The sequence below is a fragment of the Phasianus colchicus genome, chromosome 4 (assembly GCF_987193195.1).
Source record: "Phasianus colchicus chromosome 4, bPhaCol1.hap1.1, whole genome shotgun sequence".
Classification (NCBI taxonomy): Eukaryota; Metazoa; Chordata; class Aves; order Galliformes; family Phasianidae; genus Phasianus; species Phasianus colchicus.
In genome coordinates this window covers 41213489-41233829 of record NC_143439.1, presented here as the reverse complement: position 1 = coordinate 41233829, position 20341 = coordinate 41213489, and the positions used below count along the sequence as shown (strand labels likewise).

Below are 20341 nucleotides of genomic sequence, written 5' to 3'. Positions count from 1 at the left end.
AGTAATCTAGTTTGTGTGGTCTAAGACCTTCATATGGACTGAAGCATAGTTTATGGGGAGTCTCTTTACATGAACTGCAATGCTAATATAGATAATATAGATATGTATCAAATATCAAAGGTTAGAGCAGGAGTTAGAGATCTAGCTTTGGAAAGTGGTATAAGTGGTCCTAGTAATCTCTGTATAGGATGAAGAAATCCTTGTGGATGTAAATGTCACTTCCTTCATCCTTTTTCATGGGATAAAAGCAAGCAGCAGTGCAGCTATAATACTGGGAGAGGCCTTATCAAGAAACTGTCTTCAAGATCAGTATTTTTCCTTTGTCTTTAGCTATGCATGAGATCCAGCTTGTAGGGTGCACAGTTCTGGCCATGTAGAAAAAGCAGCATGACAACACAGGTCACTAGATCCGGGCATCTCTCTTAAAATGGTTTGCTCCTATACTAGAGGGAGTCACCTTCCTGTTTTTTTGCAGGAGCTTCTCATGGGTCTGGCTTGGTGATCTGTTTTTTGTTGGTGTGGCAGAAGGCACTGCTAATGCTTCTCCACTACTCCTTCATTGGAGAAAGGAGCAGGTCCTGCTGTTTCACTTGACTTATCTCATGTATGTCGGGTGGTTTAGAAATATGTCAGTCTTTCCAGTCGTACACTTGTGTCATTCTATCCTAGTGACCAAAATCAGATACACTTCACAAATAAAGCAACTTTTTCATAACCACCATTATTGATTGTAATTCATTTATGGATGGTTTTGTTCCTTCGTAACTGTGAACAAAAAGTGACTTGCAGGGGATGAAAAGATTAAGAACCTCAACATCCAAATGTACAGCAGGCAGTTGAGGGTGGGGGAACAGAGCAAGCAGATGAGCTGGAGCTCATCCAGAGAGCATGTACTGCTGGCTCTCCTTGTGGGACTGCAGTGGAGCCCTGGATTGGTGCCACCGGGAGAAGAAAAGTATTAGCATGTGTGGCTCTGCACAAAGTGTTTACTGTCAAGTAAAGATTAGACATATGTCTAAACTACCAAAGAATTGCTGTGTGTGTACCCCAAAAACATCGCCATACTTTCAAAGTGTGAATATAGATTTAAGAAACAAAAAATGTTTTTTCTCCTGTTCGATGCCAGAATATCGATAGTACTTGCAACTATATTGTGGTAAAGATTGGACTTCTGCAGTAGTGCTGCTGAGAAAAATTTCATTTGCAGAGAGCCCAACTTTAAAAGTTTTACAGTGATGTGTTTAGGTTTTTCATCCCTGGAAGAAATGGGCTGGCGAACAATCACCACATGCATGACTGGTAGCCTTGAGGATTCAGAGAGTCTCTGGAATAAGCAGTGTTATCTTGTGAGATCCCTCTTCCTCTGCTCAGTCACCTCCGTACACATTTCTTTCTGCTTTTGACTGAAGATGGGATGAAGACAGAATTAGCAACTGAGACACTAATGTATGTTCCCCAGAATAAAGCACTATCTCTGTGCAACTCTTGGTGTAAGCACACAGCATTGTCTGTGTTTGTTGTTCCTCTTGCTAGCAATTGTTTATTGCCAAAGCCACTCTGAAGACTGCTTATCCTGACATATCTCCAGATTACTGATAAGTTAGGATTCGTATGCAGACAGCACACAACACAAATGAGAATTACACAGTATGCTTTGTGCTGTCAGGATGTATTACTTGGAGTTTATCCAAGATTGGTTTATGATCGTCATATGTGGACTAGCAAAAGATGCACATAAGGTGCTCTCCAAGGGTACCGAACAATGGCAGATAAAGCCTGTATTGTTTTACTTCAGTACATGTCAGGTCACAGCTGTACTGAGCAGTCAGAATCTGGAGGAGAACTCTGTTTAGATGTGAGTGACTTTTGCTGAGTGACTAGCCAGCTTGTGGCATGAAACTGCCAGTGCTAGAAAATCAAATAAGGTGGGAAATGGCACGATCAGAAAGGGAATATAAATACAACCAATTTGCTAAATTTTATTGTCATTAGGTGTAATGAAAGTATGAAGTTGTGTATTTCTTCTTATTAACACTCATTTATATGAAGACTAGGTTCTCAAAGAGCAGGGTCTATAGGCATTAACTGAATTACACTTGGATTTTGTCTTTGATTTGAATTTTACTACTTTCAAAAGGAAATAACTTGATTAGACTGTTCTTTCTTTTCTTTCTTTCTGTCTTATGAAGAGAGACTTAAATGTCCGTTCATCCTTCTGGATTTTTTTTTTTTTTTTTAAGGAAAATAATTGCATTAGGCAATGTCCTTTTTCTAGTGATTGTTTTTATCCTCTGCTGTAGTGCATTAATGAAAAAAATGAGTTAATATTAAAAGAAATTAGGAGTAGTTTTTGCTTAAGGCATAACTTGTTCTCTTGGGAGAAAACATAGAAAGGATTCCAAACATGATTGGAAGTCATTATAGCAGACCTTTTCTTTGAGGTAGATCTTGTGTTTCCTGACTTGCATATGTCCAAAGTAATCCCTTTTTCAGAGGTTTGTGTGTTAGATTATGCTGCTTACTGTTTATTATTCTTAGCCAGAAAGTTGTATCTTTTGATTTCTTTTTTCATGGCTCATGTAATCAAGAAACAGTAGTGAAAAACTTCTGTACAAATTGATTTAAGTGTTCAACTCAGTCTGACTTGTACCTCATCCAGTATCTAAGTAACCAGTATCTCATCACTGGTTACTTAGAAAAGGAGGCATACCAACTGTTCTGGTTTGACAGCAATACTGGTTCTGAGCAGCATTGTGTTATATTATGCATTGCATCTATTCTTGCCTTTGTAATGAATGAGAATGTCTAGTACTGTATGTACTGTAGGAGGAAAGCAGTGAATATATTTTTTTTCTCTGTTGGAGGGGGATTGCCTTCTCTAGTAGGAGGAAAATCTAGTCTGAGAATGTTGACTCATTCTTGTTCGTTGTTTGTAAGTTAGATGGTGTTCAGTTTTTGTTGTTGTTGTTTTCTTATGTATTCTGGCCTCTTCCAAGGCTGTGTGCATTGGAGAAATTCAGGCACCTATTTTATCCAGTCTGTCATTCAGAAATAAAAAGTATTATGGACTGTCTTCATTTCCAATTTATTCAATGTCAGTTTTGTGTGGGGGAAATTATGGAAGTGATTGCAGACTGATGTACCGTATTAGAGATACTGGGTGCGTGACTATTTATGTGCTATGGGTGGCCCAAATTGAGTGTTAAAAAATAAAATCAAGGATCTAAAGCTACAATTATGAAGAGTAACTTGTTAACAGTGTTACTAACAACTTTTGGAAATTATGTTATGATAACATTGTTTAAAACTATTGCTGTTCTGGGAGCAAAAGAAGCAAAGTGGATATGAGCAGGAACAAGTTAAAGGATGAAAAACTTGAGATCTGCAAACAAGAAGCTGTAGAGGAGAAGATCTGTATTGTTGCTTTTCAAGCCATAGCCAACTCAGGAGTTAATAGGGAAAGTAGTAGTCCAAAACACTCAGCCTGCATTCAGGCTTCTTTGAAGGAACATGTGCAGAAATGTCCACTGCAGTAGTGTGCTTTGTATTGACATATGACACCAGGGAGTTAAATGAAGGAACAGTGATGCTTCAGCTTTTTGCTGCCAGAAGGCTTTGTGGAATTGTAACTGTTCCTCTGCAATCTCACTGGGATAAGGAAGACTTTGTATTTGCTCCTTGTTATGGCCCATAAATTCAACATCAGCCAAACTCTGGCTAGAATGTGTTTAGATCAATAAAGCAGGTTCTCAAGACTCCTGGCATGACAACCCTAGCTCTGTACCTCAGGGATTAATGGCATCATAAGTAGGCTCTGCTGACTGTTGTATCTAAAATACAGCGTGTATAGTTTACTGTGTGATAAATCTAACCCAAGCTGGTGCATACCATATCCTCAGATACGTCTTTAAATGGACTTCTGTCCTACTAGGAAAACACAATTTCAATGTTTCTTTTTGTTAACTGATTAGAGAGTAGCCAAGCTTTTCTTACTTAATGAGGTTTTGCCATGTAGGTGACTGAAGTTCTAATCAGCCTGGTATTTAAATTGTCAAAATATAACATAAAATTTGTTGCAAAATACTGCATTTAACTGAGAAGCTCAGTTCTAATTTCTGTCAGTTGTTGAAAATACCGGGTCTAAACTTAAGAGGTTTTTCTTGCTATTGACCACTTTTTCTATTATAACATTTGTAAGTTTGTGCTTATATGAACAACGTATACGATACTCAAAATGCATCTCCCAGTGGGTAATAAAATCAAGTTAAATTTTATTCTCATGTCTCAATCTGACTTTTTGCGGAGAACTCTAGAAGAATACTTTTTTGTTCTTCCCATGCATTGATTTGGAAATATTGATCACAATCACCCTTTTTATCTCTCTGTTTAATGCAAAGATTTTGTTTTCTTGTTGTGCTGAAGAACATTTGTTTGCTTTAAACCTCTACCTTTTTAAAAAGAAAAATGCAAGCTGAATGTTTACAACAGAAAGCTTGACCATGTGTGTTAACTCCTGGTGTTACTTCTTTCCAGGGAGTGCTGTCCAACATCTCTTCCATCACTGACCTGGGTGGCTTTGATCCAGTTTGGCTCTTCCTAGTGGTAGGAGGAGTTATGTTCATTTTGGGATTTGCAGGATGCATTGGAGCTTTGAGAGAAAATACCTTTCTTCTCAAATTTGTGAGTAGCAACTGTGGCATTCAGTAGTTACATGGGGAAAGTCATGCTTGATATTCCTGCTTAACTGTGTAAAGATATTAAAGGCCTTTTGGGGAGTAGAAGGTGTTACTGATGTAAGAATATTGTAATATTGTTCTCTGAATCTCTTTTGAGTCTCTGCTGCTTCCTATTGTTTTTTTTTGTTGTTGTTGTTTGTTTTGTTTTTAAAATGTTTAGGGCTGTTGATAGTAAGAATCATAACGTGGAACTACTGCTTTTCATACGGGTACAGCCTAACATTTTGACTTCCTGTCACTGAGAGCCTGAATTGAAGTTAGAGTCAATAACCAGCTGCCTGTGAATTAGGAGGAACGTATAATAAGCTACTGAATGTTAACCATGTGATTTTTGCTGTGCAAGTTTCTCTCATGGTACAGAAGAGATAGGACTGCTAGGAAGGCATTGCTTGCTGTGATAAGACTTGGCTCTGTACTGTGTAGCTAATGTAAAAAGACCGTATTGCCATATGTAAATTTAAGATTCAGAATAAAATCAAGATATTTTCCTCTCCTGTCACACCTTCCAGAGTTGTGCTTAGCCAGGATACTATTTGTCTTCATAACTGTTAACTGTTAACTGTTAATATACACTCAAAAAGGTTTCCAGTGGAAAAATCAGTCTTCAGGTCACATATTTGGCTCTCACTGACACATTGTATTGCAGGAGGAGGCTGACAGTTACTGAGCCGTTTATGAAGCAGCTCAAGATAGTTCTAGCTTGCTCTCTTCTTACTTTTATTAAAAACAAACAAACAAACAAAAAAAACAAACAAAAAAAATCTGAAAGAAAAACTATTGTAAATTTTGGTTTTTTTCTCTTTTTTTTTTTCTCTCATATTCTCTAAAACGTACCCATCTGCTGTACCAGGAATAGCTTCCTATACAGCAGCTGACAGAGGAATTAAAAATGCATCTGAGCAAACATAGAGAGCATATTAAAATGAGACTTAAAGGCACAGTTGCAAAAGGGATGAAATTCCAGTATATGAGGACTCCAGCATGTTTTAAAACACTGTAGACTCAGTGGAGATGCTTAGAGAAAGTGGCAGATCGTTACTAATGCCTTTGGCATCCATTGCATTTGCATTAATCATCACAGCCTCGTTTGGTTTTAATGTGGATATGAGTCATTCCATAGACATTCCTCTCTGACTCAGTCATTAATTAATTTCTGTTGTTAGAATTTTTGCTTTACCCACTTAGGCAAAGTTTTACCAATGACGATGTCTAAAGAGAAGGTCACTTAGACAGCATTTAATTTGTTCTATTTGTTGTTCAGTACCTTTGAAAATAGGAGTGCCTATACAGGAATTTTACATGAGTTTTCAAAGAGCCTGGCAGGTGGCCAGGCAGTAATGTTGAAATTTAGAGTAAACAATTTTGGGCTTCTTTGGAAATTCCAGTGAAATGTCCTGCTTTAGGTGCCAATGCTTGCGTTCATTGGCATTTTTATTATTTGCTAGAATAAAATTAAGAGTATTGTGCTTCAGCTCTAATGAAAAAAAAAATAAAAGATGTATTTTTAATTTTTTTTGTTTGCGTGAATAGGTTGAGTTTGCTCTGGAACAGACAAAGCTTTACCACCACACATAATTGCGAGCCTTGGAAAATACATTTTTGGCAAGACAGTAAAATAATTTTAACGTTTTCCTTTTTCTTCATAGTTTTCTGTGTTTCTTGGAATTATTTTCTTCTTGGAACTCACTGCTGGTGTTCTAGCATTTGTTTTCAAAGACTGGATCAAGGACCAGCTGTATTTCTTTATAAACAACAACATCAGAGCATACCGAGATGACATTGATTTGCAAAACCTCATAGACTTTACGCAGGAATATGTAAGTAGGACTATGTTTATTTTTTAATGCTTGATTTAATGAAATACTTTCTCTGTTTGTTACTTCCTGTTTGGTTTCTTCAAGGACTAACAAAAATATACTAGAATGTAATTCTTGTAATATTCACAGACCTTCTGCAAACACACAGTACCTGTGAAAAGTGGCTTATTTCTTGTTTTATTCAGCAAAACAATTATAGTGGAGAGTTGGGTTGATTTATTCATGAAGGCTTTTAAAGATAAGTGTGTCAAATTGACTAGGTACCGTATGAATTTTGTGCTCAGATTGTTGGACCATATTTGTATGTGCTTATAAAGATACTTTGGGTGGGGGGGAGATTGTTTTCAAAATATTTTATTTTAGGAACTATCACTTCTGTTTAAAAACAAAAACAAAACCCATAATTTTTTAAGCTTGATGGAAACTTACTCAGTTATGAATTGAATGTTAGTGATGTAGCAACATTAGAGGTGCTACACCACTCTGCTGAGTGACAGAGATGTGGGGGCTTGTTGAGACTGCGATGTTCTATCTCAAAAAGACTCAATGTATTTAGCTTAATGAAGTGGGCAATTCCAAATGTCCTTATAAATCTCTAAAAGACACTCCAGCAACATCTGAAGGGGAAGGAAGAGTGAAGTCAGATGCACGTGCTTGTGCAGGCTCAAAGGTCAAATTTGCCAGTGTGTAAAGGAGTCTTGCACCGGATTTCACACACAAGCCATTTTGCCAGTACATTCTTGCTCCAGTACTCTCTTCTGGTCTATGCTATGAACTTCACATTGAATTTGGCCCTGCGTAGCTGCATCACTGTGTTGGTTGAAATCGTTACGTCTCTTCATTTTTATATATTCTGCAAATAAAGTTATTCAGTGTTTGGTTTGCTTCTATATGCCTTGGGGTAAAATGTGAGTGAGTAACAGAATGTGGATCCTTGTGCTCATTTGAATCTTTTCCAATTTGAAGAAGGCCAGAGATCTGAAAGCAGTGGGGGCATATGTACACAACCAAAAGGTTATAATCCAGTTTTGGAGTAGACTGGCACTAGATAACTGGATTAGCAATCTTGACAGTTAAGTCAGAGCAGCATGAGTCTGGCCAGCAAGTTACTTTTTCAGCGAGGAGAGATGAGGCTTGAAGACAACATATTTCTGGTAATGCAGATGGAACTGTATTTACATCCAGAGGGAGAGAATTGCCATTCCCAACACTTTAAAATGTGCTTAGTTTCATTTATTTATTTATTATTAGTATGCTTTTAGTTTGCATAGATGGGTTCCTTGGGCTAGATTCTGGAGTGTTGTAAACAATCAGTGCTCCACTGAAGTCTAGTCTGTTCTTTGCAGATTTTTTACCAGAGACTAAGTGTAACATTTAGAGTATTTACTTTTTGAAGGATTCTGGTTTCCTTCAGTTAAGGGTTACTTGTGCAATCTGTGATGTGCAGTAAATGCTGAATTCATACTGACTAGTATACAGCCTAGCAAAGATTCCTTCAAACTGGCAAATGGAATAGCTACAGTAGTGCATCACTTACTGCTCATCAGATCTGTTAAGAGCTCATGGCACATTAGACGGGGCAGAATATCACACTTCATTATACTGTCCTTGGGGCGTGAGCTTCTAGGACTGTGCAACTCTATGGCTTTAGTGTATCAGTTTGCTCTGTAGTTTTCTTTCCAAACAATAGCATTGCAGGGTGTGAACAGAACTGTAATCCCATGATAATTTTAGAATAACTTAGTAGTTTGGAGTGGTTTTTAAAAATTAAATAAATTATGTCCAATTAAATGAAGGTATCTTGGATTCTTTATGGAAAGCTAGAAGGTAACCAGCAGTAATTATGCATGCTTTCATGCTGAGATTTGTTGATACTGAAAGTCAAAAAGCTCTCCTTTCTGTGTTCTAGTGGCAGTGCTGCGGGGCTTTTGGAGCTGATGACTGGAACCTTAATATTTACTTCAATTGCACAGATTCCAATGCAAGTCGAGAGCGCTGTGGTGTGCCATTCTCTTGCTGCACTAAAGACCCTGCCGTAAGTTGGTCAAGAGAGTAGGAGGGGTTTGCTGTTCAATTTTAAACGATTGTATGAGATTTTTCTGGAAGTCATGCATGATCTTAACTTTTCTACCATTATTTATTTATTTTTTTTACTTGAAGCACAGCGTAACTACTAATTTCTCTTCTACCAGCAAAAATCCAGAACTAACTTAAGTTTTCACTGTATGCTTTTAATGTTTGCTGTTTTTCATTAGAATGAGAGAAGCACAATTTCGGCTGAATGTATATGTTAATCTTATCAAGTATAAAAAGCAGAAGTCTATAATGAGTTGAAGGATATGAGCTTTTAATTGATTATCATCAGGATGCTTCATTTGCTGCCTTAAAGAACAACTTAAAGATCAGACACTCTAAAGCATGTATTGCTCATTATTTAATGGAGTGTCCAGAGGCTGTAGTCATATTGGCCTGGTTTGCGCTAGGTGTAGTAATAAGTGACATCCTGTGTTCTGAAGAACTGGTGTATATTTGTGTTACAGTCTTTAGACAGCCGCAGACATTTTTGCGCTCTCTCCTTTTAAAATTAGCTTGTCCTGCAGTCACCTGAGATCAGACTTGAAGGGTCAGACGTTGTTTGAAGAGAGAGCTCTTTTGATACATTTTCATGTCCTTTTAAATAGTTCTGGTACATCAAGCAGAAGATGCTGGGGCTATACGTTAATAGTACGGACGTGATCAAGAGTGTAGGGAAGCAGTTCACTGACAGTGAGAAGCTTAGAATAAGGATGGGTTACGTGGCTAATATCACTACTTCCAAACTCAAGATTGGTGCATCCCTAAGAGTAAGAAATCTGGGGAAGGTAACAAGAGGTTTGTGTGGATGAGTAAGGAACTCATGGATAAAGTAAAAGGAAAGAAGAAGGTCCATAGAATGTGGGAAGAGGGCCTGTCCACCTGGGAAGAATGTAGGAATGCTGTCAGGTCCTGTTGGGATGTGATGAGGAAGGCTAAGGCCATCTTGGAGTTAAACCTTGCAAAAGAGGGGGTAAAGGATAACAAGAAAGATGTTTTTTAAGTGTGTCAACAGTAAAAGGAAGACTAGGGGAAATGTGGGTTCCCTACTAACTGAGGCAGATACTCTGGTAACAGGGGGATGTTGAGAAGGTGCAGATTTTGAATGCCTTCTTTGCTTCAGTCTTTAATATGAAGACTAGCCTTCAGAAATTTCAGGCCTTGGAGGTAAGAGAGAGAGAGTCTAGGGAAAGGAAGACTTCCTGTTGGTCTAGGAGGATCTGGTCAGAGAGTATCTAGCTAAAATCAACTCAAACGAATCCATGGGCCCCGAGGGGATGCAGCCTTGTGTGCTGAGGAAGCTGGCAAAGGTTATTGCTGAACTTCTCTCAATCATCTTGGAAAGATCTTGGTGAACATAAGAGGTGCCTGAAGACTGGAGCATAGCCAGTGTCACTCCAGTCTTCAAAAAGAGCAAGAAGGAGGATCCAGAAGACTACAGGCCAGTCAGCCTCACCTCTGTCCCTGGAAACATGATGGAACAATTTGTTCTGGATGCCATCTCTAAGCAATTGGAAAGAAGAAGATTATCAGTAGTCAAGATTGATTCACCAAAGGGAAATCATGCTTGACCAACCTGGTAGCCTTCTATGATGTCATCACTGGCTGGGTAGATAAGGGAGAGCAATAGATGTGTACCTTGACTTCAGCAAGGCATTTGACACAGTCTCCCAAAACACTGTAGGTAAGTGTAGAAAGCGTGGGATAGATGAGTGAATGGTGAGGATGGTTGAGAACTGGCTGACTGGCAAAACTCAGGGAGCTGTAATCAGTGGCACAGCATCTATTTGGAGAGCTGTAGCAAGTGGTATTCCCCAGGGGTTGGTACTGGGCTGAGTTTTGTTCAACATTTTCATCAGTGATCTATGACAGAATGCACCCTCAGCAGCTTTGCTGATGATAAAATTGGGGAGGAATGGCTGACACACCAGAAGGATGCATTGCCATTCAGTGAGACCTGGACAGGCTAGAGAGTTAGACAGGGAGGATCCTGATAAGGTTTAACGGGTGCAAGTGTAGAGTCTTGCACCTGAGGAGGAATAATCACATGCATCAGTACAGGTTAGGGGATGACCTGCTGGAGAGGAGCTCTGTGGAGAAAGACCTGGGTGTTCTGGTGGACAACAGGTTGGCTGTGAGCCAGCAGGGTGTACTCGTGGCCAAAAGGCCAGTACTGTCCTGGGGCACATTAAAAAGAGCGTGGCCAGCAGGTCAAGGGAGGTGATCATCCCCCTCTACTCTGCCCTGGTGAGGCCACATTTCGAATACTGTGTCCAGTTCCGGGCTCCCTGGTTCAAAAAAGACAGGGATCTCCTAGCAGGAGTCCAGCGAAGGGCTGCAAAGATGATCAAGGGTCTGGAGCATTTCTTGTGTGAGGAAAGGCTGAATAACCTGGATCTGTGTAGCCTGGGGAAAAGAAAACTGGGGGAGGGAATCTGATTAATGTTTATAAATGTCTGAAGAGAGGTGGGAGGCAAATGGGTGCAGTTTGGCTCCTCTTGGTTATGTGTAGTGATAGGGCAAGAAGCAATGGCCTAAAACATAAACACAAGAAGTTCCATACTAACATGTGGTACAATATCTCTATGGAATCATTAATGGAGGACTGAAACAGGTTATCCAGGGAGGTTTTGGAGTCTCTTTCAGTAGAGATATTCAATACCTGTCTGGACACCTACCTCTGTGACCCATTTTAGGGTACCCTGTTTTAGTAGGGGAGTTGGAGTTGATGATCTCATGAGGTCACTTCCAGCCCCTGCAATTTTGTGTAAATTCTGTGTAACACTGCATATATTTGACTTTCATATAGTTTAAAAGAAGCAGCCTTGTATTATCTGGTAGTTCAGCTGTGGCTCAAGTGGTTTTTCTCCATCTGGAATGACTTCTAGATCCTTGAATATCTAAGTCCATAGCACTAATTAAAATCAGGTGATTTGCCCGCAGGCAGGTCAGGTGCTTCCTGCCTTGCTAATGCAAAGCAGTTACTCCTTAGGCATCTAGTTGCTTCAGCTGTTGTCCTCCTTAGCCCACCATTTGCACATGCTGCATTCTGGTTCCTTTGCAGTTGAATGCATCTTCAAACTAGTTTGAATATTTCTTGTGAATATCTATGTGTCTTTTAAAAAAGTATAACAAAGTGGAAAGCATGTTAGGCTAAAGCCTTACTTTAAGCTCAGGATTTCCCCCTAATGTTCACCAGTCTGCCCACCTACCAGCACAGAGAGTGCATCACAACCCAGTTTTAAAAATAAAGTTGTTATAAAACCAAACCAGTGACAGTGCTACCATGTAATCCTATAAATACATAATCTATGCTAAAGTTTTCTGTCTGTGTATATAGTTATTCATTTTTTTTGGGGGTGATGCAGTAACCAGAAACTTTAAGATAAGTCTCATTCTTATTCACTGTAGAGAAGCAACACACTTAATTGCCTTTAAAATAAAAATTGCCCACTGCATGTAATGAATTTAAATGTAACCAAACTGTGACAGGTTAATTGTGTGCAATGATATATACAGATTTATTCCTTGGGAAGCAAATTTGTGTCTTTTGGAATTAGAGTGCAGTGTTGGACTGAAGCAGAAAGTTATGTGCATGCTTTCTTGAACAGGATTTGCTTGTGGTGTAGCATTTAGTTTAGCTTAAATCAGGAAATGATAAGTCTAAGCTAAGCCAAAGCAAATCTCCTTTGAAACAAATTTAGACTCCTTTAGTTCATTTAACAAGTTGAAATGTTCTATGTTTTTCTACAGGCAAGGCCTAGAAAAGTTGGCGTATTTCCATTTCATTCTTCATGCTTTCTTTCAGTTATCAGATCCTGAGCTTAAAGACAGAAGACATTGGTAATAAAGCAAGTAGATGCTCAACACAAAAAGGAAAGCTTATCTGCTTTGAAGCCCGGAATTGCTTGGCTCTCTGATATGCTAGGTCCAGGAACAGGCACATTCTTCTCATTAAAAAATAAAAATTGCTCAAATCCTAATGGTCCAATGAAAGAATTCAGCTTGGGCAACAGGATTGATACCTGTTGATGTACTTCCTGAAGAGGTTAGAGGAGCTTAAGTGCTAATGGGAGGAGATTTCTTTTTCTGTATGGCTGTTATTTAAAATCTATCTTTGCTGATCATTCTTTCCCACAGTTTGATTAAATTGTGATGTTCAGTACACCTAGCTAATACTGGCTGATTTTTCTGACTTCCTTGAGCAGCTCCTTCTGCTCACTGTTATTATATGAGCCAATAACTTAATATTTTGCGGTTCTTGCAGCAAATTAGTTGCTTCATTTTATTGCCCTGAAATACCTGCAGTCAGCCTCAGCTTCCACTGGGTAGCGCCTGTTCAGTAAGAAAAGTCTGTCGTAGCCTGCTGAAGGTGCTCAAGGAGTTCTGAAGCAGTCAATAGGATGAAAACTCCTCCTCCTTTGCTATCAAGATCCTATAAGAAAGAATGGGCACTAGTAAACATTACCCATTTCTCCTTTTTCCTCTATTGTTTTGGAAAGGAACTAGGTACTTATATATATTTCTACAGCCATCCTGTAAGAGCTTACAGTTTCTGCAAATAGAATCTCTCCTTCTTACCTCTTCATGACTGAGCCCTGAAAAATTTTAACTGTAGTTTTTGTAAACAGACAAAACTTCTTGAGTGGAAAGTTCTTTTGCTTCAAGCAGATGCATCCTAATCCTTTTGCTTTGATTTCCAAATGCTTACATATGGAATGTGGGGTTTACCCAGGTAGAGGGCTGATTTTCCAACTGCGCTCCTTTGAAAGCTGGAAGTAAAACACAACACCTTGTGGTTTTGTTTATTGCTAATAATTGGCAGCACTGAATGGAAGAGAGAAGGATCTTTTAAAAAGTAGTATGAAGACCAAAACTGAGCTGGTTGTATTACTACATACAGGACTAGCTCTGGGCAACTGGGACAGGATGCTTTGGAGACATTTCTTTTCACTCATTTGCCTCCTGTTTGTCTCTCTTTCCTAGGAAGATGTTATTAATACTCAGTGTGGCTATGATGCACGGCAAAAACCAGTAAGCATTTTTTTTTTCTTCTTCTAATGTGTTCTAAGAATCTGAATCCCTCTGGAAAAAACAGGTTATTTTACTGGTGGGATAATTGAATGTAACAACCTCTCTTTTCTTCCTTTTTCTCTGGCAGGAAGTTGATCAGCAGATTGTTATCTACACTAAAGGCTGTGTCCCTCAATTTGAGAAATGGTTGCAGGACAATCTTACCATAGTTGCTGGTATATTCATTGGGATAGCATTACTGCAGGTATGTGCTGTGTTCCTTGTAATGAGTTACATAGAAGAATAGCAGAGAAATAAAACATGCAGGTGCTGGGTGAGGGCTGAATATGAGAATTGGAAATACCGTATGAGTTTCACCTAGAAATATAAGGTCTGTAGATTTTAGTGAGGTGTGCAAAATGCTTGAGACTTTTTTTGTGTGTGTTAAGAGGTACTTAATTTTTGTCAGTAAAGATTTTCCTTTTCAGCTGTTCACAGATCAATATCAACACTCTTAGATAAAGATTGGCTAGAGATTTTTAAGCCCATACAGATCTACAGTTTCTGATGGTGTTTAAATGAGCAGTGGAATGCCTTTACTGTTGCTTTTGTGAAGCAAATATAGAACAATTCAATTTCCTGGAACCCAGGAATGCTATAAAAAGATGAAAGTTACAGGAGTTTTTCAATACTTTCTTCTGCCAACACTTACTGTTAACTTACTGACTTTCTGTTGCTTGTTTTCCTAACAAAGTTTTGTATAACTGAAGGGATTTACCTGAAAAGAGTTGTCCAATGCTCCAAATGAATAAACTGTTGTCTCTTCCAGATATTTGGGATTTGCTTAGCCCAGAATTTGGTTAGTGACATTGAGGCTGTCAGAGCCAGCTGGTAAAACTGCTGAAGTAACCACAACAAGACACTGGACAACCGAAACCCTCTGAAACCTCCAGTGTGTCTCTCCGACACCAAGCTGTATGGACATGGGTGACAGGGAAGCCTTCTCTCCCACAAAGTCTCAAGTTTAAGTTCCTGATATTGGGAAATAGTGAACTCATATTTCTTTGGGGTGGGGATGAGAAGAGTGGCTCTTTAAAATCTGCTGCTCACTGACAATTTTTTTATTTTATTTTATTTTTATTTTTATTTTGCTTTAAACCACCAGTTCGAAAGCTGTTGAGCTGTGAATCTCTACTGTATTCCTGATCCTGAGTAACAAGTGGACACTTTTTAAAAATTGGTGTATTCAGTGGGACAGAGTTGCATCATTGTTATCTATGGATATACTGTTTATTCTTCATGTCATGAGCTCTTAGTATCTGCCAAGTATTCCTGAGATGGTTACTCATCTCACCACTCTAAAGGAACAGTCTTCTTATTTTCACAGATAAACGTAGCTACAGGCTTAAACTCATCAAGCAGGAAGCAACTTTCTATGCATCTATTGTACAGTAAATGAAACTGTTTTTAAAACAAGGGAAAGTTACTTTTTTGGTGTGGTCATTTTTTTTTTGTTTTGTTTTGTTTTTGTTTTTGTTTTGTTTTGTTTTTTTTTACACAAGGTTCCAGCCATCTCCCTGTAGTATTTTCAAGTTGGAATGAGCAAGCTCACAGGGAGAACTGCCTAATTTTATCAACATCTTTCTTCCTTTCTCCACCCTTGTACAAGGGGAAGGAGTTTTATATTTTCAAACAAGGGTTGTAGAACCTTTATTTGCTGCCATACCTTAGGACATCACTCTCTTAAGGCAAGAATGAGATATAACTGTATAAATGTATGAAAGCCGCGTGGATATTGGGTCCAAGTGAATATTATTATTCAAAGAATGAATTATATATTAACTTAAAAAATGAAAGCATCTGATATGGCTAAGTCTTTTGTTTCTCTGGAATTTAGTGTAACCTAATATATTTAGGGATCTCACTAATATTATGCTTTGATATACTTGTACAAAACTTCTTTTAAGATAATTTCTAGGTCTGTTCCTATTTGAGGCTTTGGTCTTTTATTTTTTTTTCCTTCGATTCTTTTCACTTGCATGAGCTGTGGAGTAAGAATCTGTGACACTCCAGTGCTTTAAATCTGTGCATATGTTTTAATACAGTCTAATTCAAACTTATTTATTGGTAAATGCATGTGATTATGGGAAGATCATATTCCATTCCTTTGGAACTTGGAGAGAATAGCTTTTACCAGAATAAATGCTTACTTTCAAAGGACAAATCCTTGCTATGAAGATAAGTCTCCCTTTCTTGCGTAAAACGCAACAACAACAACAAAAATCTTGAAGCAATGGAATAAAAGTTCTAAAATAGAAATGTGTATTAGGATCAGCCAAGACACATACTCTTGAAATGGACAAAATTTGGAATCAAGCTCAAATAGTGGAAGAAGAATAAGATCAGATTCCATTAATCTTAAAGTTTGATTTGTTGTTCTTCAAAAATAATAATGAATTTACAAACCTGACCATGACTTGGATCGTTTCACTGCACTTTGTACAAATTACACTTTTTTTATGACCTTCTCCAGTTCCTGCAGAATAAGCCCTGAAAGCTATGAGCTCTTTGCTCCTGCTTTGGTAAAACAGCGATAAAAAGTTGTGTAGCACTTCTTTGCAAGAAATGATTTTTCAGAGGAGTACATGGAGTAGAAGAGTTAATGTGTTGTTTCCTAAGTGTCCCTGCTGTGGTGGATGGATAGGAAGCTGCTCTGGTGGCCTATTAAGGTCTTTACTGGTTCCACGACTCTTAAACATGTGATTATACGTACTCTTGCATATTTTGCCTTTCTCTGCTTTAGTCAACTGTGTTTCTCCCCCCTCTAAAAACTGGCGTTGGGCAGACTGATGATCCAGAGATGCTACAGAAAGTCCTTTGGTCCTTCTGTCTTTCAGTATTACCTCATTCTCTTCTGGTTAACTCCCACTGACTGTCTCTGAATCAGGCAGCCTCCATATCCTTTGGTATCTGCTGTTAAAGGCCAGCCATGACTCAGAGTATTTTTTTTTTTTTTTAAGCCTTTGCAAGCAATTATAATTCACTGTCCTTAATAAAGTTGGTTCCACCTCACCACAGTGTTATGTTTTTCTTAGTCACTCCTCATCTTGAGGAGTTACTGGTGATTGTTTCCCACAAAGGGACACATCATTTTGCCTGATAGCAGCAGGACAGATAGATCATCAGCACCTATGCTGCACTGATGAAATGGTGTGGGGAGAAATCAAGAAAGTCTGGTTCAGGAAATAACTCCTTCATTCAAGAGCCTTGATGTGACCCCGCACTTTTCTTTGAAGAAAAAAAGTCTGTATTACAGAAACATTCCTTATTGCCACTGATTTTGAATGCTACTTTTGCTGCTGTGGGCTTCTGAAGACAACTTCCATTCCTCTACTTGAATTTCTGCAGTTTTTCTGTATTGGCCTTCTGCCTCGTTGTGCTGCTCTGTGAGCTCTGGTCTGCTGAATGTACACTGGCAGTGTCAGACTGATAGGAAGATAAATAATCTGAGGTGAGCAAGTATTTTTCTCAGTTTTTGCACATGTACTCACAAATGTGCAACATATCTTTTGAGTCCCAGAGTGACTGTTCTTATAAAAAACCACTAAATTTATTTTTTCAGGCCTTGTATTTTTTACTGCAGATGCTAGTTCCGTCCCCTGCCCCTCAACTCTCTATAACTTTTCTCATTTTTGCAGTTATTTGATGGATGAACACTGAATGTTCAGGATTACCTGCCTGTATTGCTTATTTAAATCCCACATTTCTGTCTACAGATTGGATTAGATGTCCTAGAAATGCCCCAGCTATTGGCAGCTTAGGTGTCCAGTTTGGAAGGCTTGTGGGAAACCTTGGAGGTCAATCTGTTACAGATTGGTAGGTCAGAACCTACCAAAATCAATCAAGCTTTCTTCCAGAAAACCTTACAGAAACTTCAGGTGAGCACAACTAGAGCACAACTGCCAGTTACAGGGACTTGTTTTCCAAAGCAATAAGATACAGTAGGCAGTATGACCTTTTGGCAATCTCTAGCTTGCCTGATGGGCTAGTGGATAAAGTGAATTCAGAGGTCGGTGTAACTTTCCTTAATCTGCAGAGGTTGCTCAGAAATTTGTTGTCATGCTTGTGGCCCTTTGTGAAGCATGAGACTGCTGTTTGCTGTGCGCTTCCTATGTGATGGGAATGTTGCTGCTTAGAGGTCTGGTTGTGCTTTGGTGATAACCCTGATTTTAAAGCCATTTCTGAATTCTCCACTGAGCCCTAGCAAAGGGCACCACAATTCTTGCTCCTCTGCTCTGCTAAATTCTCTCTCTTCATCTTCATGAGCCTTTTTAAATGTGTTTTGTTGTTTTTTTTTTTAAATACCTAATGAACAAATGTTTGGTTTGTCTGTGTGTTTGTTTTGGTAGAAAGTAGATATCTTTGTTTCAAAATCCATAATTTTGATTGTACCCCTTAGAGTTTGAAGCAGTGGAGATGTTGCTCAAGTGAGCTCTGTCCTGAAAGCCATCTCTCCCCTTGAGAGATGCTAATTGTGGTTCTGGTGTGTAAATAGTGTTTGAAATGTAAATAATAGCATGCAGATTAAATGATTCTTGCACATGATTGCTTTTCACTCTCAAAGTGTTTATACTGACAAGCAAGATATCCACCGTGCAACTTTGCTGGCTGAACATGAGCCCAGCAAGTGGCCATTTTTGCTTTACCTCGCCCTGCGGTGAGAAGCTCTTTAGTCGCCTGCCACCTAGTGTCTGCCGGCCCAATTGCAGCCCGCAGGGAAAGAGAAGGGAAAGCTCTGTTAGTATCAGGACCTCCCTTGCATTTTTCCTTTGCTACTTGGTATTAGGAGAATAATATTAGATTGTAAACTGGAGTATCAGAGTCAGCGCCCTCTACCTGTTTTGGGAGGTAAATATCACTTGCAGCAGTACTAAGCATGGTGCTATTTGAATTGCCATGGTCCTGGATGTTAATCTGCATTTTTACTTCATTAGAGATGCCATTAGCAAAATTGATTCTGATGAACGATGTTGGCCACAAGAGAAACTCTCATGTGCATTCTAAATTCCATTTCCTTTCTTGTTGTATGTGTGCCATTTGGGTGCATTGTAGTGGTTGTTCTGCAAATGAGTAGGGGGGAGTTTAAATCTCAACAGGTGTCAAGAACTGGTTAAGGTTCCAGTTTCTCTTTTTCATTTTTGTTTTCTCTCTGAAGCTTTTTGGGGTGTCTGTATTTGATAGCAGAACTGTATAATGCAAACAAAACAATCTACTTTGTTAGATCTGCTACGTACCAAACTTTGCCACTTGAAGAAAAGAAAAATCTTCTTCCTCTAATGTGCAGCAACATTGTGACTGCTAGCGTGCACCATGCAGGAGTTCAGCCACGCCACGCTACTAGATGTCTGTTGTTTTTCAGCAATACAAAGTTGTTGATGAGAAGCTCCATCTGTATGTGTGTTCATGTTCATGTTGTGTACTCAGTAGAGATGGACCTGATGCTGCCTTGGTCTCTGGTGAGGATGGGATTTGGGTTTTGTGGCTCAGATCCATCTCTGATAAGTGTGTTCCAGATCAGTTAGAACTGAATCTCTGCACTTGGTTCATCTGATGGCACAAGGAAAGTGTTGATATTTACCCTTTATGTATCATTCCTTTTTATACGAATGTATTCTCTTGTGTTCCTTTTTTTATCAGATGTAAAATTGATTGTAAAAGCCAACTACACTTACTGATTGAAAGTATTGGTATAACAGAACTGCATGCCCAGTAGAGTTTGACTTGAGCTTTAGTTATCTGATTTCAGACTGGTTATCTTCGGTCTAGGAGAAAAGCATAGATCAGGTGCATATGTATTACTTGTCATCTTTAGCATTAGACTGTGGTATTGTATCACATGCTGATCTCAATGGATGTAACTGGAGTATACTTAGGAAGTTAATGCAACTTCCTGGTAATTCATTTTAAGCTATTGAAAGTGGTCTTGGTCATGCTACTCGTGTTCTTGAGTTTTTGTTTTTTAATAAATGCATTTTTTAGGTATGTTTTAATACACTTATGATGGACAACACAATAGTTTTAATAGTTGTGCAGTACTCTGTATTTACTTGAAGTAAATCATTTTATATGCAATTTGTTAGATAATTACAATTTTATAAATAAAATTGCGTGAAATATGGTGTTGTGATTGTGTACTCTTGGTGTAGCACTCAACGTTGAAGATACAAATTTCAGGCAAAAAACTCCTCTGGGAAAAGCCATCCTGTTCTCTCCCCCAGACTAGCAGGGAAAATAAATCCCTGAGTCTCATGTGCACATATAATTTACATTCTGAAGTAGTTGTGAAGTGTGTTGTGTGTTGCCAGTGGCTGCCCTTAAATAAGTAATAAGCTAATACTTCAACACATCCTCAAGAGATGAAAACTCACATCTAGTGTCAGCTGTTACTGAAGTCCAACTAACAAATGTGCTCTGTTTGTTTCTGACAGGTCACTGGTGTTCCTCACGCTGCTGTGGCTGCTGGTCAGTACAGCTGTCGGAGCTCCCACCGTAGTCATTTTAGTGACCGTGAAGTGTTCAGAAGTTGTATCTCTGCAGGGAGCAGCACGAAGGGGTATAGCATTTTGTCATGCATTAAGCTTTTGTAAAGGAAAGTGGGAACTTTGTTTTTTTAAGTGTAATATCTCAAATAGAAATAGTGAG

At 38.8% G+C, this 20341-nt stretch overlaps 1 protein-coding gene across 2 annotated transcripts in view; it reads left to right on the top strand.

Moving 5' to 3' along the window:
• The window catches only part of TSPAN5 (tetraspanin 5), an 88346-nt gene that overhangs the window by 62860 nt on the left and 5145 nt on the right, over positions 1-20341 (top strand). For both annotated transcript variants that reach the window (XM_090139312.1, XM_031609143.2), the window contains exons 3-8: positions 4534-4680; positions 6383-6553; positions 8463-8588; positions 13613-13660; positions 13788-13904; positions 14469-20252. In XM_090139312.1, coding sequence (XP_089995438.1) covers positions 4534-4680; positions 6383-6553; positions 8463-8588; positions 13613-13660; positions 13788-13904; positions 14469-14534 — 675 coding nt within the window. In that variant the 3' untranslated portion in view covers positions 14535-20252. The remainder of the gene's footprint in view (positions 1-4533; positions 4681-6382; positions 6554-8462; positions 8589-13612; positions 13661-13787; positions 13905-14468; positions 20253-20341) is intronic.